This window comes from Nothoprocta perdicaria, unplaced genomic scaffold (genome assembly GCF_003342845.1).
Source record: "Nothoprocta perdicaria isolate Ctin4 unplaced genomic scaffold, notPer1 scaffold_277, whole genome shotgun sequence".
NCBI classification, from domain to species: Eukaryota; Metazoa; Chordata; class Aves; order Tinamiformes; family Tinamidae; genus Nothoprocta; species Nothoprocta perdicaria.
The window spans coordinates 501,146-525,573 of record NW_020455507.1 but is presented as its reverse complement, the minus strand read 5'-3'; the positions used below and the strand labels follow the sequence as shown (position 1 = coordinate 525,573).

General features: G+C 38.2%; 1 protein-coding gene across 1 annotated transcript; it reads right to left on the bottom strand.

Annotated features, from left to right (window-relative positions):
* On the bottom strand, positions 1-24,428 carry LOC112948762 (vasoactive intestinal polypeptide receptor-like). The gene is made up of 12 exons (XM_026041052.1): positions 24,041-24,428; positions 12,772-12,879; positions 11,924-12,033; positions 8,952-9,049; positions 7,733-7,865; positions 7,100-7,253; positions 6,527-6,587; positions 4,487-4,556; positions 3,593-3,684; positions 1,745-1,874; positions 895-936; positions 1-243 (listed from the first exon to the last, which is right to left on the bottom strand). Exons 1-12 carry the CDS (start codon positions 24,426-24,428, stop codon positions 55-57), a joined length of 1,575 nt encoding a protein of 524 aa, XP_025896837.1. The 3' UTR covers positions 1-54.

Below are 24,428 nucleotides of genomic sequence, written 5' to 3'. Positions count from 1 at the left end.
CTTCTCTTAGGTAGTATGTTGCAACATCACAGCAACTCAGCTTGCTAGATAAGTTCAGACAGAAGTTAGACCATTATGGTAGGCAGATATTTTCCTTTTTGGACTGTTTTTTTCAAGCAGCGATAATTGAGTGACGTAGTTGACTGGACTGTTTTCTCTAGACAAAGTCCTGTGTTTGTGTGTGAAGTTAAAGTATCCTTGATACTGCCATTTACACAGCTGCTTCTTGAGCTCACTTTGAACCTACAGAAGAGAAATTTAAGAACAGAATCAGAAAAAAAAAATTGCCAAGTTTGCCTGAATTTAGATCAATATGGCCCAGATGCATGGAGGCCCCTAAATCAGCCAGGCTTAAGCCTTGATACTTTTTAGAAGGAATTAATATGCCCTTATTCGTGGTCCTAAAGAAACAGACTGAATTTTGCAAATACAGAGTATAATCCAGAGTTGATGGTAGTTTCCGTTTCTAGGAGGAAGGATATTTTTTTCTCTAGAGGGAAGGATCTTTTCCCTCTAGAAAGGAAAAAGACAGAAAATTGCTAGCAAAAAATAAAGAGAAAGAACACAGACTAGCACAGACTAGTAAAGATTTCTATTGAGACCTCATGATGATACCTATATGACATAAAGCAGAAAGAACATCCCTTGATAGTAAAGTCACCAACCACTTGTAAAGGGTCACTGATTCAAAGTTTATTTTTTGCCCTTCTGTTGGAATTATATAAATACAGATAAAGTCAGCAAAGGTGCTGGGGGGAAAAAAAAAAGAGTGAGAGGTGTATTTCATGCTTTTCAGCACACATCAAAGCACATACAAAAAGACAAAAAAAAAGGAAAAAAGAAAAACAAAGGAAATTTCAATGGTTTTGATAATCTTATGTACTTGTTACTCACCTCTGCATTTGAGAAGCAATATAGGAGAGCAACAACAAAGCCCTAGAATAGGGAGGGTATGGAGAAAAAAAAAGTCAGCAGTCAGTATTTGAAACAGAGAATCAGGGACACAGCTTTTGTTCATAATTTGATTAACACAGCAAATATACAGATGTATATGAACACATATACATATATGTGTATTTGTATACATACACACACATACATTTCTAAATATATATAAATACATATATTTATATCTGTATATATAAAAATATATTTATTTAATTATTATTTATATGCATATAACGTTTGTTCCAGCAGAATTTAGGTGATATTGTATGATTTATTGGGTTTCAACATGTGGATGAAACATGCCCTCAGTGGACTGGATATATATACTTTTGTTCTCTTATGGAGATATTTGTGTTTAATTCAAAACAAAACAAAAAAAAAAATTAGGAACTCCTAACAGCTGAAAGATTATAATCATTTCTTCATTCCTCTTATATCTGCTTTTATTTTATCCAGAATTACTTTAAATCAGTTCACCCTAATCCATATCTTTATCTTCATGGCATCATATAAAGCACCTAGTCATTGCTATTCAATAAGGTAGATGTATTCTTTTGTGATTAGTAATACAAAGTCTGAGTCAGAACTTGTAAGTAGCAAGAGATTTTAAATAATGAGAGGGGAGCAAAAAAGGGAAAGATCTTGTGAAGGAGTAAGATGAATGTGTGTGTTGAATTTAAGCATGTTATTAACACCTGCTCTAATAACTAGTGCAAAATATAAAACTGCTCAGACCGTGGTGTTTCTGTCCAACCTCTTAAGCCCCTTAAGACTGATAAATTTCTGTCCAGTTTACCTGAAAGGAACCCAAGCCCAGTTCAATATAAAGTCGAGCTTCCAGACCAGTGCTTTCTGGGAAAAATGCAAATACAATATAATGCACTCCAAAGAGAGGGATCAAAAGTAATGTGGATTTAGCAAGTCTCCTGGGAAAACAAGAACAAAATAACATAACAAGGCATTGTTACCTGCATGCAGTTAATGATAGCAATATACTACAGAGGATCAACTTCAGAATGTGGGCAACTATGTTCAAAGAAGTTCTGGAAAAATTATTTTCTGCTTACTTTCTTACTTTCTGCTGTCAACATCTCTTGAGCAAAAATAAACAACAAATAAAACTATAAGTTTTCAGAATTGACCTTCAGTGGTTCTACTCCCTGCTAAATATGTAAAGGTGGAGTCATCCAGCTATGTGCTTTGATCTGTCCCTCTGAGATTAATCTTAGAGTGAGGTATCTACCACGTAAGTGTCTAAGCTTCAACACTTGCCAATGGATACCCATCCATTAACCATCCATGGGACTTGATTCAGTTGCTTAGACATGGATTTCAACACTGCTTAAGATGTCCCAGGCTTAGTCTTCAGGTCACCACAGATGGTTACAAGCGTCCTGCAGCCTGTGTCATGACTAACAGGCATTCATGAATGTCTTACTAAAAGTCAGATTTTTCACTAGAGTCCTCTGACTATTGATGATCACCATTGAATGTGCTGGAGTCAGAAACAGCAAGGATTAGATTCAGTTATGAGACTATGAGATTAGGGCTTGACCTGCTGGAAAGCACCTCCACGGAGAGGGACCTGGGAGTCCTGGTTGACACTAAGTTAACCATGAGTGAGCAGTGTGCCCTCGTGGCCAAGAAGGCCAATGGCATCCTGGCCTGCATCAGGAGGAGCGTTGCCAGCAGGTCAAGGGAGGTGATTCTGCCCCTCTACTCAGCTCTGGTGAGGCCGCACCTGGAGTACTGTGTTCAGTTCTGGGCACCCCAGTATAGGAGGGACGTGGAGCTTCTGGAGAGGGTCCAGAGAAGGGCAACCAGGATGATTAAGGGAATGGAACATCTCTCGTATGAAGAGAGGCTGAGCGAGCTGGGCCTGTTTTCTCTGGAGAAGAGACGGCTCAGAGGGGATATGATTAATATGTATAAGTTCAGGAAGGGAGAATGCAGGGAGGAAGGGGACAGGCTGTTTTCACTGGTGGCCAGCGATAGGACGAGGGGTAATGGCCACAAACTGAAGCATAAGAAGTTCCGTCTCCAGGTGAGGAGCAACTTCTTTACTGTTAGGGTGACAGAGCAGTGGAACAGGCTGCCCAGGGAGGTTGTGGAGTCTCCTACTCTGGAGGTCTTCAAAACCCGCCTGGATGCCACCCTGTGCCACATGCTGTAGGTGTGCCTGCTTGAGCAGGAAGGTTGGACTAGATGATCTGTAGAGGTCCCTTCCAACCTTAAATATTCTGAAATATTCTGAAATATTCTGAAACTATCAATCAGCATCATGGTACAGCTAAGAATTTAGAAGGTCTGTGTCTGTCTTTTGGCAGCTGTTTATGTGGAAAGGTCTGAAAGCAGGATGTATATATTACCTGAACACATTTATCACTTCATTTTTCAAAGTGGGCCATTTGGAGCCTTAATACTTAATTAGACTTATGATTTTCCCTCTTCTTCCCACTCTCTGCTCCCCTACAAGAAAAATAGAGGTGTGTGCTACCTAGGATGAAAAGGAGAGTCTATTTTTCACTTTTCTGGGAACTTCTCTTTCCACTGCTGTGGATTAGAACATTTTGTGCTCATTCCCATAAAACGTCTTTTAGAACAGCTAAAACAGGTCACCATCAAGAGACCCAGTAATACTTACAGAAAGTGGCTTGAATGGCTCCCTCCTCCCTCTTGAGATTTCAATTTATGTACTAGAATTCTGATCACATTAATAAATATAATAAAGTTAATCTGAAAAGACAAGACAGGACCTGTAAAACTGTTACAACATGAGAACACATCCTCAGCTGGAAGAAATCATATTAAAAAACAGTCACATGAATTACATTGGTACAAACCAGTGACGATCTGACCTCACATCAAATCCATGCATTTGAAATACTTATTTTTCCCACCAAAACCAGTTATACACAAACATTTGCTCAAATAGAATGAATTCAAGCATACATATCTCAGTATCATTATGTGTCTAGTATTAACTCCTTCTGTTCCACTTTGAGCACCTAGAAGGTCTTATGTGGTCTAAATATGCCCTCCTATTCCCTTCATTGATCATGAAATGGATGATAAAAATTGCCATCTGAAATGTTATAATGTTTTTTTCCTAAACTTAGATGGAATGAATCTCTGTGTACAGAGTAATTTTTGTCTTGAGTTTATAACCTAATGGTTTTAAAAACTTACTATGTAGTTCAATTTCATATGATATACAAGTCTTGCCTGTACGTATTACCTGTTTTTAGAAATGGCTTACAGAGGTGCAGATACTACTGGGATGGACTGGTGGAAGCAATGTGACTCCACAGTCTCTTAGCATGATACTAAAAAATATATGATTTGCCTTTTAGATTATTATTTAAACTGTAAAGGGGGAAGGAGAGGAAGCTGTGCACGAGTTTCCAGCTTTTTAAAATGTAAAACAAATCAAACATAGCACATGATAATACATATTATTTTTTCCAGTATACAGGAAAGAGACACATACTTAACTTTACAATTTCAAAAATGCTCAAGACAACATGCAAAAACATACTAATACAGTCAGCAGAATGGGGCCTTTAATGATCCATAGCACTAATCCATTTTCATCATCATCCCAACATCTGAAACAGCAAAGACAGTCAAGTTATACCTTTTTGCAACACATAGAACTATTTCTGTCTCAGGATAGGAAGGTGATAGACATTCAGTTTTCAAAGGTTCTCCCAGTCCTCATACCCCCCATACATCCTAAAAATGTTTCTGTGCAATCCAGTTAAAAAGATACATATTCATCAAGAGGCAAGGGCTGAGAAACCGAAGTGAGGTCACAAAATACACACTTATATTTTCAGGATTCCTTCCTACTCTCCTACTGAAAATATTATTATTTTCTAGGGTACAGTTCAGATATTGAGCTACTGTGCAGCCAGGAATGCAATGATTTGTGGCTTTTAAGGTAGGAGGTAAGACAGGTCCAGGTCCATGACACCAGTAAATGTATCATGAAGAGAGAGAGCAGATAGGGCTTTTGGTCCCTCTGGCTGTTCACACATTTAACACTAACTTAATATTCCAATTTTTCCTTCTTCCAGTTGAGTGCCTACATTTCAATTGTAGAATCGTAATAGTAGGAAAAGACCTTCAAGATCCTCAAGTCCAACCTTAAATTTCCTTTGCAGTCAAAGTAGATGACACAGCAGAGAAGCCTATGGCATCTTGCATGTCATCTTAAAGTGGACATCTAAAATTTAGAAGAATAATGTCCTAATAAAGCCTATTTCTTTCCATGAAACAGAAAGGGAGAACATGATGACTAGATCACAGACATCCAGGACTCAATTTGGCTTTCCAGATATAGTCATCATCAAGAGCCATTGGATAAACTCTAGTGCATCCCATCCATTCTTCATCTACAGAAGGCAGAGGCTCACAGAAACTGTGTGTCTGTTAGTCACATGTCTCAAGCATCTTAGGGGAGTCTCAAACTACCTGTCTAGGAGTAACTAGTGTAACCCTTACATTACAGTGTGACTAGAATCCCATTTCCTATGTGTAGGCTACGGTTAGACACTTTGCTGGAAGAGCACCAAAATTTCAGACACTAAAGTTTCAGTCCCCTCTTTAAGCCTGTGAGAACTTGTCTCTGAGCTCTTCTCTTGCTCATTCTCTCCATCTTTTGTTCTTTTGATGAAGTATCTTCATAATTAAGTATCCTATGCTGTATTATTCCACTACTGATTCAACAAATTTGCTCACTAATGTGGCATCTGTTTTTTTTTTCTGTTTTTTTCTTTTTTTTTTTCAATTTATTTATTTATTCTCTTGAAAGAGGAACAACAGAATAGGGTAAGATTTAAAACCTTCTTCAGTCTTCTGATTAAAAAAGGGAATGACATGCTGTAGAAAGAGTCCATTTATGAATGACTAGAATGAAGAACTGCTGTGCTGCTGACAGTGAAGTAATATAAAGAAAGGGAAACAGGATGTGCTAAAGGGGGTGGACTACTGGACTTGCTGTTTCTACATCATCATCATCCAGGCTCCTGAGCAGGTAAGTATGAAACAGCATCTCTTCCAATTGATCTTCCATATAAAATGACCTAAAACCCCTCAGGATATCTCTTAGTAAGTGAGCTTCCGCTTCATACCTGGCTCACATATTAAAAGATATAAAACAGACTGAAAGAACTGAATGAAATCAAAAGAATGAACTGCTTACCAAAAGCAGTTGTGAACAAATTTGAAGAGATTAGGATGAGAATTTTCATCCTAAGCAGTGATTTTCTGAAGAGAAGCAGTGATTAAAAAAAAAAAATCTTTTCAAATTCTGGCTGTTAAGAAACTAAACACAATGTCCATACTTGCAATGACATTCACAGGTCAGGTCAGGTCAGGTATATATCAAAATCAGAACACTAAAAGTTATTTTCTAATATATTTTCTTTCAAAATGTAAAGATTAGAGATACAGTTTCGGGTGGGAACTATGTTTCTGCTTATCTGCTGTTAATCTCTAATATTTAAATGCTAGCAAATTAAAATGCAATATAAAATAGGTTGCCTTCAGCTTCCTTACCCAAACTGTAACTCACCCCGTATTCTGGTGATGGATTCTTGTGAGGACCCAAGCAGATATCACAAGAGTAGGAGCTCCTGGAGAAATCAACATGGAACAGAATTTAATATTTTTTTGCTTGCCATGGCCCATGGAAAAATCATTGTAATAATATCCACAGCACAGACACATAAAACATCAGACAGTGGACCAGACAATCTTGCAATGACTTTATGCCCAATCAAGAGAATTAAATAAAAAAGAGGGAGAATAGAGGGATCTACTTTGGAACTACATTTTTAAAAATAACATCTGAGTATTAGTGGAAGGTTTGCATATGAATTATTAGCACCTGCATAGTGCGAGGAATCACCTATTTAACTAGAGCTATTTTGTTCTGTGAATTGTGGCCAGCACACAACTCTCTATAGAGATGAGGACTACTACATTCTTAAACAGAGATGTTTTCTTTATTATGTGGTCTGATGTGGCACTACTGCAGTACCACCTGGCACCGTCTATCAAAATAAATCACCTCAGAACAAATATTTTATCTAGTTTTAAATTGAATGGTAATACTAAACAACACAGAGAGGAAAACAGTACTAACCCCAGCCAGCAAATATGAACCACCATACATACTGCTTATCAGAAACAAAGGTCAGCAAAAGCAGTGTTTGGAGGTATATGCCTTCTATAAGCAGCCAGAAGAAGTTGGCTAAAATGCTGAACTGAAAGAATGCCACAGCAGCCTTACAAGCAACCTGGAAATGGGGAGGAAGAACAAAACATCAGATCTTCTTTCATTGGTTTTCATTGGTTAAGGATTTTCTTTTCCTCTATTTTTTCTTCTCTCACAAGTGTAAGTAAAATTCATTGTTGCCACATAAAAATGAAGGAATAAACACAATTTTTCAGTAGGTTTGGTAATCCATAATTTCAGCTGACTTTATTTCAGTTTTTTCTTTCTTTTTTTTCTTTGAAAAGGAGAGACTGGTGCTCCATTGCAGATTAAATTAATTAGTGGTAGAAATGGATATAGCTTCATTAGAGTCAACACAGCTGTACCTGATATACCAGAGATAAATACACCCATAGCTCTGCTTGTATAGCTTATTGCATAGGTTATTTGTATTATGACTGCAGTTTTGCAAGTTAAAAAAGATCGTAATAAAGAAATGTTCATATTTCCTTCACAACTAGTGTTAAACATTAAAATCAAGCAAAGAGAGTAGATTAATACCGTTGACATTAGGCAGTGGTCCATGGTTTCATCGGCAAACAAAACAGCATCTTTGGTGAAAACAGCAATTGCTCTCAGGATAAAGGATACAAACAGGTGCATATGGATATAATTCCGTGTACAGTGGAATTTTCTGACATTGGTAAAAAAAAAGAAAGAATAAAGAAAAAGTGTTCTTCAGGGGAATTTTTTTGTGGTCTCAGCAAAACCCAAGTAGGAATATACAGTGACTTCAAACTTTCCATATGATCTGTCACTACTTGAAAGGGAGCTAGGAACAGGAATCAGAGCAATCATGATCTTTTACAGTAATTAAAAATAAAAGAAAAAAAAAAAAGGCTTGTATAGCTCTCCTTGAAACCATTGAAGGAGTTATCATCAGCAAGGAGAAGCTTTGGGGCTATTAGCGTGTATTGCAATAAAACCTACACCTTTTAATTATCCTAAATAGTAATTCTGGTTTTTTGTTTTTTTTTAAAAAAAAAAAAAAACAAGCAAAGAAAAAAAAAAACCTCGTAACAGGCTCTTCATGTCCTTTCCAGTTAGAACAGAACTGAGCATTGGATCTGAGTTGCATTGGAGTACCTGCCTTTTCCTAGACTGCCCTGTCCAGTTTGACTTTGTGCTGAGGGAATCTCCTTGGACGTTTGGATAGACAAAGGTGTGTCCAGGGTCCTTCTATACATATGGCCTCTGAGACTACCAATAGACACCTCCTAGGAAGTTGTTTCTGTGCTCTGCAGTTAATTTAAGGTTTTTGCCCAAGTCCATTGGAGCTGGTCAAAAACACACTACTTTGCCTAATAAACAAAGCTATCAAATATGATATTAAAATTTCTTTAGACCTCTTCCACAGCTCCCATTTACAGAAGCAATGGTCCTTCACAGAGAGAATGGGCAATTTAATGGAATTGCAGATTCAAGGCATGAGACATACCGAGTTTCTGCAGAGTGCAGAGTGGAAGAAGAGTTACTGTATGTTAATGGTGATAACAGCCTAGGGTATTTATACTTCACGGAGAGATTGCCCAGTGAGCTTTATTGTTTGAGCAGAGGAAAGGAAAGGCTAGAAAGTGAGCAGAGAAAAACCCATTGCTATCAACAGAATTGAATGTCTCCAAAGATTTTGGAAATAATCCAAAAACAAAAACACAGAAAGCTTGAAAGGAATAAGTATAAAGCTGTCTTGAGACATCCTGAAAAGAGACCAAACTTTTACCTGAAGGCAGCAAAGACAATTAGAGCTGTAATGAGTGAAGTCACTGATGCTGCATAGCCAGCAGTGTAGACACGCCAAAACGCAGAATAATATGATTTCTATGAGAAAGAGAAAACAAAAACCAGTGCTGGTGGTTATGCAGCATGCATTCTGGTATGCTTATTTCATTAAGATGAGACTTCCCTTATTTTGGCATTCCCATCACCTTGTGCTCCTTTATGTGCTTAAGATATGCATCAAGGTTTTCCCCTTCATTGCTAACATACCTCATTTTTTGACTACTGCACAAGCTGAGGTATGAGTCCAGTTCCACAGCCTACAGCTCTCCTAAGACAGTGACTTCTTTGAGTACATCCAATAGGACAGTGCTAACTTGATAAGTAACTACCTTTCCCCCACAGAACTCTTGGGCATAGAAGCCTTCAAATGGGTGATCTGTGAAGCAGTAACTTGTGGAACAGGGCCAGATTATCCTCCATTCAGGTCAAACGGATGTTTCCCATTGAACTGAAAAGTGTTGTTTTTCATAAAGACAAACAGTTGAGCTGCAATAGTTAATAGAAAAATAAAATTTGCATTTTGCAGGTAAGGAAAGCAAGACATTGAGAAGAAGTCACCTTACATTGTGGAGACATTAAGGCCAAGATAACAGCCTCTCTGTCTTTAATTCCTTGTACAAACACAGTGGCACTATACTTCAATACAACATTTTTTTAATATAACTTCAACTATGCAAATTTTATTCTATTTCACTAGAAGGTCACCTAATTATTCAAAATCCCAGGAAAACAAGTTCTCTGAATCCAGGTAAATTTCCTCCTTGTAAATGCAATGGACAATTTGTTCCCTAATTGATCCAAACTCTGTTTATCCAAAAGGTAGCAACTCAACATTGAGACAGCCATTAGCAATTTTAAGTAGGCCCATAAATAAATCAGGTAACCCTGACAACCTAAGAACCATCCTGGTGTTTCTGAAATACTCTGAGGGTTTTATGCAGTATTTTTAAAACTAAGATGCAAGATAGAAATTGCATTCTTCAACCGAAGAATAAAACATTTGGATGCCTTTTCTATTTTATATCCATGATATACTCCATGGATATATGTGGAATAACACAACCATAGTGCAGATCGGAGTTTTGGCCTGAAAACTTCCACAATGTTCATGCAGTCGTTTCCTTGATTTCAGCCTTGGCCATGGAGCAATACTATTTCTGTGCACAGGTCACTGACTAATGTGAACTAGGAACTGCTAGGAACCAGGAACACAGCATGGAGAAAGCTGTCCTCATCTGCAGAGCAAAAGAGTTTATTTAAGTGGATTCCAGCTGGCCTCAGGGATGGAGAACACAGTGTGCTGGAATATACAGCACCTGAAGAGTCTTGTATCCCTTCTGAAGTGGTTGCACAGTCTCCAGAAATGGTCCAGAGTTGTAAATGCATTTATCTTTATAGCTTTTCTGCAGGGTAAATAAGTGCAAATGCTCTCATTTTACAGGTGAGGAACTGAGCGTGTACTGCTTGCTAAAGCTGTGCTCTGGTTTCTAGGTTCATGGAGCTAAACAGGTTAAGAAAATTATGTCTACACTTCCTAAATAATTAGATACTTGAACTTTTGCACTTGTGCTTTCATGTTTGGAGAGGCAAATGGTTGATTCCAAATAAAAGGAAGCATGTCAGTGACATCTAGATAGTATAGGCAATCCACTGAAGGCTTCAGCAAAAGTTTAAGGTCAAGACTGACACAATAGTGAAGTTGTAATGGCAAGACAAAACCCATCTTCTACTAGCGCTTGGTGTCAATTGGCCCAAGGGGATTAGATGTTGAATGGAAGGATGTCTGTCAAATCACAAACCTCTCTAGCTTTACATGTATTGCTTTAGTCTGCAGCAAATAACCCTTTTTCCACTAAGAATTCTCAACTCTGAATATCACAGGGGGTTATGTAAGTTAGACTTTTCCTTCACAGAGCAAGGAGAGTCAGTTGTTTCTATCCAAAAACCACAAGAAGAGGTGGTTTTTGGATAGGCTGAAAGCAGTCATCATATCCCAATGGTCAGGGTCTTAATGTGAGATGCAGGAGCCCTCCTGGATACAAAGTGGAGATGAGGGCATGGAGACACTTTTATTCCCATGTGTTGAAACTATCCAGTTTAGCAAACATCCAAACTCAAGGCAGAGGCAGCAAAGACAACTCTATCATTGCTTTTTAGCTGTGAGACAGAAGTTACAACTCAGACACTAACTTCACCAGTGCAGTATGAAGCATTTCCTTCCTGGGGCACTAGGTGATCTGAGGAAAGTAGAAATTTAAGTTGTATGAAGATGCAACTGAAAAAGAAGTGCTGCTGGAGTCTAATGGAGCACCTAAGGATGCTCTTTAGATAGCGAAAAATAGGAGTTCATTCCTGCTCCTCTAAATGACTAATTTCAAGTGCAGAAATAGTCAGTGGTATTCAAGAGTTTCTTCTTAAATAACTGCCTTACCACTGTGTTATAAAAGTATGGATATTTTTTTCTATGACTCAGAGAATATCTGAAAAAAAAAAAAAAAAAAAAAAAAAAAAAACCAGGAGGGAATGGAGAGATTCAAAGTACTGTTCTTTGAAAAATCACCCACAGACTGGTAGAGCTTCCTTAGAAGGTTAATAATATAGATTCAAATCCCCTCTGCCAATGAACCAAAGTCTTTGTTAGGCTGGACAAGCAACCTAAGCACTACTGAGTGACATCAACAGAAGAGAATTGATATAGAGAAAAGTGGTCCTGCTACCTGCTTCTTTTGTGCTTTCCACTGAGTTTCATTGGTTAAATAGGATCTAAATGCACCTAAAAGTTTGGAGCTTATCGCTGAGGAAGGACGATAACTGGATTCTGAAGTTATGTAGATATAATGGAGTGTGCAGCTGCTTGGCACATTCAAGAGAGCATGCCTGGACATGTCCCAAAACAGGAAATCAAAAACTCACCTGATCCTCAGGTGCTTTACTGGAACCTTCATCAAAACCACATGCAATGGTGTAAGGTGGAAATGGTTCTGACCAATACGCCTCCTCTGTACAGTTTCTTTGAAGGGTGCCTTCAGTGGTAAAATATATTAAAGAATAAGCTGTGGATTTTCTTTTCATTTCTTGTTGACAAGAAACAACATATTTCTAATCCTTTGTCAATTCTTAAGTTAGATACTTACATGTCTAGTCATGCTCATCAAGATTAGCTGCCGAAAATTAGTATTATTCTATATACTATATTCTTTATATATGAGAAGTTGAGACAGTTGTTCACATTCATTTCAAGATGCAAAGGAGCATCTACATTTCTTATAGGATATTCATTTTGTGAATTCAGTCTTCATACAGAGGAAACTAAATGAGGCAACTTATCCTGCAGCTACAACTTAGTTTCTGCTTGTGGACAAAGGCCTGAGTGACTTGATCTAGCTTTGAACTTAGATCTGGTCTTTGATCCTGCCCTGACTGGATGGTAGGGTTAGATGGCCTTCAATGCCATCCCTTCCAGTATTATTCTATGCCTGTCGGTGAGCCTACAATATAAAAATATACAGTTTTAAACCACAGCAACCTATTGTGATTGCATTTTTTTTAACCCACCAAAGAGACAAGATAATTTCATACAACACAAACACAACAAAAGAGTGACAGCCTTGCACTGACTGTAAGCCAAGATACCCATCTTAGCTGGCATAAGGAAGCATGATGAGCCATGAAAATACGTATATTGGTGAGCTTTTATATATAATAATGTATTTAAAAAATATCTACAGATAAAAAAAAAAAAAAAAAAAAAAAGGTCTTGCCATGGATATTGGTGATTTCTTCAAAAAATCCTGGACAGGGAACTTTAACCACTTCCCCAAAAGCAGCTCTTGGCCAGCAACTTAGACCATCCCAGTCTCTGGGGCATCCTGAAAAATAAACAAGAAAACAACTCAACAACTCTAAATAAGGAAATTCATACATAATATTACACAACTGATCTTCCACAGCAAGATTTTTTTTTGTCTTTCCCACTAATTTGCATGAAGAAGAGCCACAACAGCACCTGCAGCTCTGAAAAATGGATTGTATTGTTTTTCTCTGTTCCTTGAATGCATTGTCTCTCACATACCCGCTTAGCATTCTCCCACCTTCTCTTACAAGATAACGCACATAAAATTAAAGCAGGCAAAATCTGAAAGTCAAATCAACTGCAGCTCTTTCCATCATCAAAACAGAACACAAATGACCAAAATAAAAAATGCAGAATAATTATTAGCACTTAAAAACTCAGCTCTAGCCTCTCAATTCTATGCTGCTGGTCTATAAGCTCCACTTGGCTTAAAGGAAATAATAGAGGCTGAAATCTTGATCCATACAATCATCAACATTTTTTTTAATTAATTTTCTTTTTTTTTGCAGTGGGCTTCAAAAGAGATTAGATTCACTCTGACATGAAAGATCATCTGTGAGCATCCTCTGAAATAACCATCAGCAGGAGTATGTGTGACTGGTTGGCATTCATGAGGCGCCCTAAATCAGGTTGTTGGTTGATGAGACAGGGCACAACACTAGCTATGAGTCTGATAACAAGTGTTTTCAGAAGAGAGAGTTAATCACAGCTTTGTCACTGAGACATCGCTTCGAGACTCAAGCTGCGGTCACGCAGTGTCTGCTGGTAAGTAGGTGTAGGTGCCACACAGAAAAATTATAAGTATGTAAAGGTGCCTGAAACAATAAAAAACAGCACTGTGCTGCAGCAGAAACTAATCTCTAGGTAGTCGTAAGGCGGATATAAAACAGTGCATGGGTTTCATTTGGGAGTATTGTTTTGTTTCACCAATTCCTTTTTGCTTCCTCTATAACGGATGACAAGGCAAATCTAAAATTGTCAACAGTTGAAATGTGGAAGTAATATTACTTTTCTGTAGCTAAGCAAAGTTACTCTCTGTCTTCCAAAAGGATAGTACCAGGAATCTCCCCTAGGAATATGTTCACCCTTGGGAGGTTGAAATTCCTAGTATTCCCAATTTGCCAGAAGGGAAAACAGGAGCCTAGATTCATTATCCTTAATTTCAGTTGCCTATAATGTGTTACCTAATCTAAGCTATGTTCCTTCTTTAATCAGTAGAAAGAGACAGAGACTTCCAGAAGATGATTCATTCCACATATTGGCGGCTGCTTTCTGAGGATGGGATGAATCACTCACTGCATGAACTGAGGTGATTAAAGCCTGAACTAGAATGCTAATATTTAAACATGACTGAAGTTAAGTAATGGGTGTCCCGCCAAGCCAGGCAGTGGCCCAGTCTCTCAAGAGACGTCAGTACCTAAAAGGACCTTCTTATAGGGACTAAAACACTTCTGAAGGGCCGGACCTAACACAAAACAAAACAAACTAGCCTATTTGAGCTTGTGGAGTTAAAAAAGAACAGAATCAGGTAACATTACGTGGGAGTTGTACTTTGATGCTTTAAGTCCCAGATCTAGCTTCATTTCCAGCTAAAGTTAATAGCAGGGAAACCACTGAGTGCAGAGGCAGCAAGAGCATCTCACCCACTGAGATATTCAAGAGATTAATGATTGGGACATGCCACCTGAGACACCATTAAGACAACTGCAGTAGAGTTTGCATCAAGTTGTGTCAAATAGTGTTGGTACTGCAGATCTTGTCTGCTTCAGTCACCTAGATCTCTCTGTCTCTTTTTTCTTTTTTTTTTTTTTTTTTTTAAGACAATAGAGAAAAATAAGCATTTTTAGAGCTTGATTCAACTGACCTATTTTTACACATCACATCTCCTTCAAGGTGAGAAGAATTGCCCCCTGGACTTTACTGATGGCACTCATACACAGTGCTCTGCACCTAGTTTAGACATAGTCTAGATTACAAAGTCTGCAACTTGTGTGAATTCCACTTCCCATTCTCAGCAGCTACTAGGAAGTAAATCTTTAAAAATCTCTTGCAGTGTCTCATGTGCAGTTCCTGAAAAATCCAAATGCCAGGAACTTTTTAAAAGTTTTAGTCCATTTTTAAAATATGGTAAACAAAATGGTGGGTATGAGTTGTGTTCCCAGATCTATTTTTTTTTTTTAATGCCTCAAATTTGTAATACTTTTTTCTGGGGGTTAGTGTTTTGAGTGCAAAATCTATTCACGAGGCATTCTGGACTTGACAGTGTGAGGAAAAAAAAACACTAAATAATAATAGACAGAAATAAGATGGAGCCTGGGTATTAAAACTCACAGAGAAATAAATAGGAAGAAACAGGGCATATTCTGGGATTGGTCTCTAAATTTCTGACATTTGCTAAAGTTAAACTTTCAGGTGATCTAAGATGGCTGAAATTTTTCTATCTATCTACATCAAATGTATGAGGCATCTTCTCAAAACTCCTCAGTAGAAAATAACTTGTGTCAACTGAAAATTCTAGTACAGAGAACTCACCTCTATGCACCATTTCTTACAGAATATCATATCATTTCTTTATAGAATCTGAAATATTCGGTCTAATTTTCAAATTTTGTATCTTTTCAAATTTTATATCTGAATATATTTCAAAAGACCATCACAACATCATCAGAAAAAAAAAAAAAAAAACTTCTGAAAAAGTTGAGATAGAATATTTTGAAGTAGACTGTAGAAAATGATTCATTTCTTATCTAAAGAAAGCACTTAAGACAAATGCTATGAAGAAGGCTTCAGAGTCACTCATTTTCTTTCATTTACTCTTAGGTGAAGCCCTACAAGACTGCTAGCCAGACATAGGCATTGAGCTTTTAAAGAAATCTGAAATTAAATAATGTGACCCTTCAGTCTGTAAAAGAGCTATTCAGAGACCATATAAAACATGAATGTGGAATCAAAGCTTCATTCAAGAACAAATAGTACCTTCGCACTGTGCCCCCAAAGTGGTATGAGATATATTCATATCAGAACCAAATGTTCAGGGCTGTTATTTTACCTTTAAAATCAAGTGAAATGGATTCATTCTTTTCTAAGCAGAGAGCCTCCTCTTTCATCACCTGTTGGAATATCTTGCATTCTGGATGAATTCCCACAACCTTAATAAAAAAATAAATAAATAAAAAATAAAGGACAAAACAAATCACGAGCTTCTGTGATTATCACAATGGATAGATCTGAATTTCCTTCCAGTTGGTACCTCATGGTTTGAGAATGTTTAAATTCCAGATGAAGAGGTTTTTTTCAGAAATAGAGTATGCAGAGGAGGAGGAAAGACAAAGAGAAAATGAGAATGTTATCTTGAGCTCGTATTGATTTACATACACAAATGGGCATGGATATTCTCAAGGATTTTTGGCATATCATAACACTTGAGCTCACGCAGCACCTTCTCTAAAAATTAAAATATATATCATCTCCCATTTCCACCTTTCTTTTTCACAAAACTTAAAACTTTCATAAATTTGGATCTTCGCATCTTTGTCAATGAGACAGAACTGGATGAGTTCATCAGCTCCTGGAATAGTCACAGAGTCCCTCAAACATGCATAAGCCTGACCACAAACACTTTATTTCTTCCCTTAAAAAAAAAACAAATAAAAAGGAAATAATTTCTTTAATCATAAAGAGGATTTCTTTAGTTAATTAGTTTCAGTGTTCAGAGGTATCTATTGGCAAAATATTCCTAATTACTCTTGGGAACACCTTGGAAATCAGTTTTTCTCTATCATCGAAGAAATTATCCATAAGTCTGACGGTAAAGATTTAGTTACTCTCCTGGAGGGGATATCTTGATGCTGAGGCTGACAGAATGGTTTCTTAGTCTTCTTTGAGCCTTACAGCCATTTACATATGACCTAGTTTTGGGGGGCTTCTTTTACAGTCAGTGGAGATCTAAGGTATATATTACAGGCTACTGAACCCATAATCACCAAAATCCATAGTCTAGAAAGGAACTAAACTGTGTTTGGATTCATGAATTCTGCCCTAAACTTCCATTGTTTATAAAAATATTTTCTACATATACAAAATCTTACATGGAACAGAGTGGTGGGCTTGCTCCTCTGCAAGTTAGGCTACTCAAAGCAAAATCTGAGGCTCTGGGGATAGTGATTTTAATTGAAATGATGGATTGAAGGCTTTCTGAGACATTTCTGAGGAAGACTGAAGGCCATTCTAAGCCTTTAATGACTTTGAAAATACAGTACAGATGAAAACATCCCTGCTATATTGCCTTTTCAGTCAAGGAAGTTGATTTATTTGCCTTCAGATGATTTTTTAGTGAGAGGTGCAACCAGGACTTCTTTTAGTCTTAACAGAAACTTTCCTGGCATGTAGACCATTGCAATTTTGAAATGATATCTGCCTGGGGAAAAACAACAACAACTTTAAAAAAGACTTAGAAATTCTTCCAGAAACCTATATATGGTTTCTAAAGTAACATGGACAAACTGCTTTTAAATATGTAACCCTAGAGATCATTCATACATGCTAATATTAGAACAGCAAAAAAAGAAGTAAGGACACTGTATAAAAAGTAAATTAAAATATGGCTTTTTCATGCATTACTCTCCTCCATTGTGTAATTTTAAATACATTTTGTAAATCAGCATGAGCAACTCTTAAAATAGTACCTCTTGCTGTTCCACTATAGTAACACAATTCTGAAATGCCATTTTTCAGATTATAATAGGTTCCCTATGTATCGCTTTATCTTATAAAATACAGCTCAATTTCCGTTCTATCTACAGAACAAACAAACAATTTGAGTAGCAGTGACAAAGTGATTGCTATATAAACCCCTCACCATTTAAATCTATAAACATGGATTCAGCTGGACAGGGAACAAGCGATTTCTTCACTTTCTATAATTTCTGGACTCTGCTACTGAGGATGAGAAACTGTATTTGGAATATTGTTAGGCATGATGGCTAGCAAGTCTACATCAGCTAAATCAGACATCTCCCACCACCATAACTCAGCACAGCTCTACCAAAATGTGTGACATCACTGCAGTTCATGTACAATATACCCTGGGAAGTATTAGACGCACCCTTCCCATAGGAAAGTTGATTTTATGTTGGACATAGGAACTGCCATAGCAGATCAGATCTGTAGTCAATGTAGTGCAGTGTTTTGCCTCTCAGACCTGAATTGTAAACCAGAATAATTTTAGGATTTCTGAAAGAAGTTTGCTGCTTATACCCAGCAGTGTTGAGACTGCAGCCAGTGCTGCTACCACTGATTGCTTAGCAATTAATCACAGTGGACACATCTTGCTTGCTTTTGGTGTGCTGGATTTGGAGCGGCAGGTGAGTGTAGCTAAAACAAACAAAGCCCTGAGTGTTTGTCATAGGTTAAATATAGGTTAAATATTATGGACACTTTAGTGTCCTGTTATGAAAAAAATAAATAAATAAAGGGCGGGAGTGGGGGAAAAGGGAGGAAAAAAATAACACACAAATACAAGAAATTGAAAACAGTAATGATGCTCCAATTTGTTGGTTTTCCTCAGGCTTTACGGAAAGGAGAGACATTAAACCATTTTACAGTTAAAGAAAATCCTTCTGGCCAGAACATTATTTGTAATTTGTTGACTGTGGCTTACTTATGTTTTGTTATTAATCTCACAGTGCCTTGAGATAATAGCGCAGATTTTCCCTCTAGTCTGCCTGGAGTAGAAAGCCCAGCATTTGTTGCTGCTTCTCCATGTGGTAGACCCAGTATTGCGTATTGGGAGGTATCTTCTGCTTACCATTGAGCTCCTGTAGGAAAAGAGTTCCTCCTGTTGACCATAGAAAGGGATAATTTAGGAACCAAAGCAAAGCAGAGAGCTGAAGGGCTGGGAAGACCAACCTGACCCAGAAACACATTTAAAGTAATAATCCTTCACTCATTATTTGCTAGTTGGTGGACAGCTTTCAAGCAGTAAGCTTGAATGGACCTTGCTGAAAATTGCATTACAGGGTGCTTTTCACTCCAAGGCTTATATGGAAAATTTAGCAGTTTCACACAGCATTGTAGATTGCATTCCAGGAACTGGGCTTGGCATTGCTGAGCATCACAACACTACAGTCTTTTTGATGGCTTGAGCACCAGTTACCAGCCAAAATTCACAGGGGTCTCTTAACTCTAAGAGCTATCCACTGAAACAATTGGGCCTGGAAAAAAAGGCAATCAAAAGTACATATGAAAAAGTTTCTTACAACAAGAGTGGGCATGCTAAATACCTGAGACTGTTTTCAGAGCTAGATTTTGGACTTGTACACTTTCCTTTTGTCAACATCCATAAAGTTAGAATATTGAACTGAATGGGACAGTTACTAATTGGAAGAAGCACAACATCGCTGGGTTTATTTCTTGTATAACAGGCTAGTTGATCTCTTTACCCACATATGAACATTGAAATCAAAGCTCATGGCACTTTGTGCTATGATTTTCCAGACTTGGTCAATACCAGGCTTAGCAAGCACTGGGAAGATCTTTTTTTTCTTTCTAGAAGCATTCCCATGCTATTGTTCAGCTCAGTAAAGAGCAGTCTCTTCTGAGAGCTCCTCCAATGATGCTGCTCCTATGTTGCTGTGATGACAGGAGAACTATAATTTAGATGCTGCATAAAAGAGAGATCTTCACTCATTAGGAAGTCCATTAGTACTCTTTGGGAAAAGTAGGGGTATTTTCTATGCTCTCTGAAAACAAGGGCCTTTTAAGTGTTTCAAAGCTGGGCACCTAATATATGAGTCACTTTTGAAAAAGCAATCCTGTGGGATCAAAGAGTCAGGAATAATTTGGTAACCCATAGTATTTTTGAAAATTAATCAAAAATGGAAGACGAGATTGAATTCTCTGGGAAGATGAGAAATTTTCAAGAACACAAGGGGTCTTTCCAATGATCTGATTTAGTTTCCAATGTGATACAAGCCAGAAACCTCAGCAAGAGGTTCTGCATCAAGTGTATAAATCATTTACTAAGAATATTTATCACTGTTCTTTTTGCCTCTGTCTCTATAGCTTGCATTCATCCCTCAGATCTCATCTCAGATTTCCTGTGAAATCATCTCTGTACTCTTTATTCTCTGTGTCTTTGCTTTCTCAGTTCAGTTTTTCTGATATGACTCTGATGGCTGAATATGCTACTTCTCCCCTGTATAGAAAACCATAGCTGTCTGCAATTCACATCACGCTGACTCCCGTCTTGGAGGATTAAATCTCATCTGATATTTTGGGATACACAAAAGCATAACAAAAACATCCCAAAATCCTTCACCCCCTGTTCTTCCTCTAGTGTAGACTGGAATGTTCAGTCAGTTCTGCAAAGTAGACTATGGAACCAGAAGATGCAGTTCAGACAACTGCTGAATGTGCTCTGAAATGTATACTTCTTTTTGATCAAAACTTCAATGAAATGTCAAAGGATGAAAAGCTGGAAATTTTTGAATATAGGTCTAATTACCAAACAAGTCAATGAAACCTCAGCTTTTCAGAAACTTTTCAGTCTATTGAAAATTGTCTCATCAAGATCTTCCACAAAGTCTAGCTTTCTCCATCTGCTAACTACTTTCTGAAAAAGCCAAGTACTAATTTGAAAGACTTTGAGACTGGGCATGGCACAGTACCAAAGTCATGGCTAATGTTTCCACCGACTTTGAAAGGTGTCGAATCACACCTTGGCCTCTGTAAAATCCTGACCATTTCAATGTAACTTCCTTTGCAATCACTGCAGCAAAGATCTTCCAATCCTTTGTGTCCTAGGAGAGATACTGAGATACTGATAATATGATTTAAGTAGTACCACGCATCCCCGGAAATTAAAAGAAACTATAAAAGCATTAAATCAAGGATTTGTGTTATACCAAAAAAGTCCATCGCTCAAATTCAATTGACAAAATACTTTATTTCTGCCACATGTTTAACATTCTTGATTCATGAGGTCACCACGGCAGTGACATGACACCAGTCACTGCATTTAGTTATCAGAGAAAGTCCTGCCCTTAACTTGAAGTCTTGTACCCAAAAAGCTTTTAACCCCAAAGGTAAAGGCCTATTTCCAGTCTTTTTCTTCAGTCAGTTAAATAGATTATTTCTGGAGTCTTTTGGGCTGGAAATGACTACCTAGAGGACATTTTCAGTGTTTGTTTCCTCTCTCTAACTTGATTACCTACAGAACACGAGAAGCCGAGACACTGATTGCCTTCATTTAGAAGAATATCTTTTCAAAATTGTTTTTAAGACTTTGGAGTAATACTTGAATGCACTTCTGTGTATTGGTTTGCATCTATCTGATTATATTTCATTGCATTGCTTTACACTAAACCATATACATTATACATACTATCTATGTAGAGCAATGCATATATTCACTCAGAGGTATTCTGTATTTGACGATATAGGCATACTATATTTTTGGTAACTCATATGCAATTAGTTTTATCATGAAAAAAATGGAAAGGAAATGGACTTGGTAGAATATGTGATTGCTGCTAATACTTAAAAAATCAACCACACTAAAGCCCAAGGACTCTTATTTGTCCACTATCACAGCTATTCCTTTATACAAAAGTGAACTTTCTCCCCTTCTCTGTTTATAGATTTTTTTTTTTTTTTGGCTAAAGGTGGGGATTCAGGCCACTTAAGTCAAGCCAGCTAGAACTCATACTCAAGTCTGTTTGCAGACTCAGTCAGCCAAATTCCTAGATATTGTTCTTGTGGTGCTTCTACCTCTTTCCAATGGCATTAAAGGAACATAAATGAGTAGCCTTACACAACACTTAAAATTTAGATAGATAACTTTAGATGATCTATATAAGCTCCCCCATCAAGCTGTCTTTTATAATCATTTGCTCTTGGCCTGAATCCTCACAGGAAGTCTCCCTGCAAAGCAGATGAGCCAACTGTAGCTCTATCAGGAGTTTAGGTACCCATCTCTCTTTTTTTGGGGAGAGAATTCATCACTTTGCCATGGATTTGGATCGATGTGTCTATAACCATAAGAAATGCTGTGTTGAAGCAATTGTATAGCTTGACGCCAGCCCATTAATATTTCCACTCCCACTTCCATTCCTTCTCTTACACAGAATCTCTTCCTCAGAAATGTGAAAAGCTATTAAATGTTTGCAGGAGGCAGCAGTTTAGCTTAGTGAGAAGAATAGTGAATGCATAGTCTCTTTTGTTCCCCACCCTTGGTTTCAAACTCTTCAAGAGAGGAAATTTCTTTCTTTCTTGCTTGCTTTCTTTTTTTTTTTTTTTAATGCATTTCATCACCTGCTTCTCAATTTCTTGTCACTTACAAGCAAATGGTAATTTCTGATGTCAAGGGCTTTATTCTTCAAGACACAAAGTATATTCTGAAACACACAGCTCCCTGTGGAGCTAATAGGAGTTAAAAGTGCCCCATTTCACAGAGAAAATTTTTCATGATGAGTTTTCTGGTTTATTTTCACTTCAGAATAAAGAATTATTTGGGAAATCTGTGTTCTAGTTCTTACTCCACTCTGACGGGATCCCTTTACATATGAGGGAACATACACCTTAAACGTGCTGAGGGTCACTGGCACTCCCTGACTTTCTGACCCAGAGTGCAGACCTTATTATCAAGCCTGACTGGAGACATCTAAACCCACCAACACTTAGACCTCTGACTCTTATTAGACATGTAGTTAAAGTTCATATGTAAGCAGTGGTTTGATGATATTAGCCAGGTGGATCACGCGTTTTGAAAAGTAGGAAATTCACTTCTGTCACCTCATCTGATAGGTACTTTGTCATGGACACAGTCTTTCTGCAACATATTAAAATGTTAAAGGGTCCCACAGATGTGTATAATAGGTTATCTCCCCTTTGCAAACAGCTGTAAGCATAGATGTGGCCACACCACTATGAAGAGGTTCGTCCACATGCCAAAGTTGCTCGACCTGTAGCAGTATAAGACTCCAGTCTGACTAGTTTTCCCTGAAATAAAGGGATTAATATGACAATAATTTTATATGACAAGGTCTAAATAGCAAGTATTTACACCCTATCACTTGCAAATAAATTTGTATAAATACAGAAGAAATCCAGAAGTCTGAAGAAAAGAAATCCAGTGCATGTGAAGATTCATATCTCCTACCTTTCACCTTTTAAAACCTAAGGATCAAATCAGCTCTGTAATCATTTATGCTCTCATTGTCATCAGTGTTGGAAAACAGGCCCTAGAGGAACACTCTTCCCATCTATCTGTCTTAGGATAAGACAAAATGCTTTGCTGCAGGTGCCTCGCTTTCAATTTCCCACAGACAGTGTCTGAATCCCAGCCTACACTAAACATTCAACTGTGAAATCACCAAAGTTTGAATTAATGGCACCCCAGGAATCATGCCCATAGAAAAGTTTTCAAACAATGCTCTAAAGCTGCAGATTAGGGGAAAGGGGAGATATAATTATCCATATACCTACACCAACTTTTGCTGACCAGCCCAGAGAGGCCGTGGGGCTTGAATTGCCTATCTAGGCTGACACCTCTTCTCTTAATCTTTAATGTTACAATCTCACCTGCTGTTTTCAGTGCATAGCAGACATAAGACAGCTCCCTCTTGCTGACAGCTACCTTCAGCAAGTAAAAGAAACATCAGTGCTTTCTCAAAGAGGCAAAATGTCCCAAATTCATTTGGATTTTTTTTCTCTTCTAGATGTTCCTCTTTTTCAGCAAAGTTACCTGTCCCAAGGCAACAAGGGCAAAAAATCACCTCCTTCTGTCCCTCTAAATATGCATTCCAGTTACTAAATCTAGGGATGTTTTTCTGCACATTGAAAACTGCACTTCTAATGAACGGCATTTATCAATAGCATCTGAAGCCTGGAAAATAGAAAAAGAAATGTAATGAGAAAGAAAAGACGTGAGTCGCAATTCTAACTCAAAAAACCTTTTCTTCTTCATTTTCATTTTTTCTTTTGGTCTTTTTTTTCCCTATTTTTATTTTCTCCCTTCTTTATCTTCCTCTCTACCTGCCTGCACCCCCACCCTGTACTGGCAGGGGTTGAAAAAGTTGCCTTGCTCCTGCAGACCCCCTAAACCCCCCAAACCCCCCCGGACCCTTGCAGGGGGGCAGCGCAGGGGCCATCCAGCTGCGGGAGCCAGATGTGCTCACCCGTATCTCCCTCGGCACCGCAGCCCCGGGGGTCCCCCCGCTCACCAGCGGCAGCAGCAGCCAGGGCAAACTTCGCATCCTCCGCAGCAGCCGCCGGGTCCTCCCGCTGCCGCTGCCTTCTCGTGAGGCTGCCAAAAAAGCCGAGGCTCAGCCCGCCCCCACCTGCCCAAGGCCCGCCTCGCAGGAGCGCTTGCACCTCCCTTCCCGGACGCCTGGGCCCCTCTTGGGTACCCGGCAATTCCCGCTCTCCTCCCGCACCTCCAGGGTGCCGCTCAGAGAAAGAAGGTGCTTCAACATCGCCCACCCGCCCAAAGGAGCCAAGGAAGTTTTGAAACCACCTGAGTGATCCTGGCTGTTCTCCAGTCTCCTCCAAGAATTCTAAAAACAT

Excerpts from the sequence above, each read along its gene's own strand:
- LOC112948762 (XM_026041052.1), bottom strand. The coding sequence starts at position 24,428 with ATGTTTTTAGAATTCTTGGAGGAGACTGGAGAACAGCCAGGATCACTC. Across the intron at positions 9,050-11,923 it reads GTAAAGCACCTGAGGATCAG|AAATCATATTATTCTGCGTT; the intron begins GTGAGTTTTTGA and ends TCTTTCTCATAG. Across the intron at positions 244-894 it reads ATTGCTTCTCAAATGCAGAG|GTTCAAAGTGAGCTCAAGAA; the intron begins GTGAGTAACAAG and ends TCTCTTCTGTAG.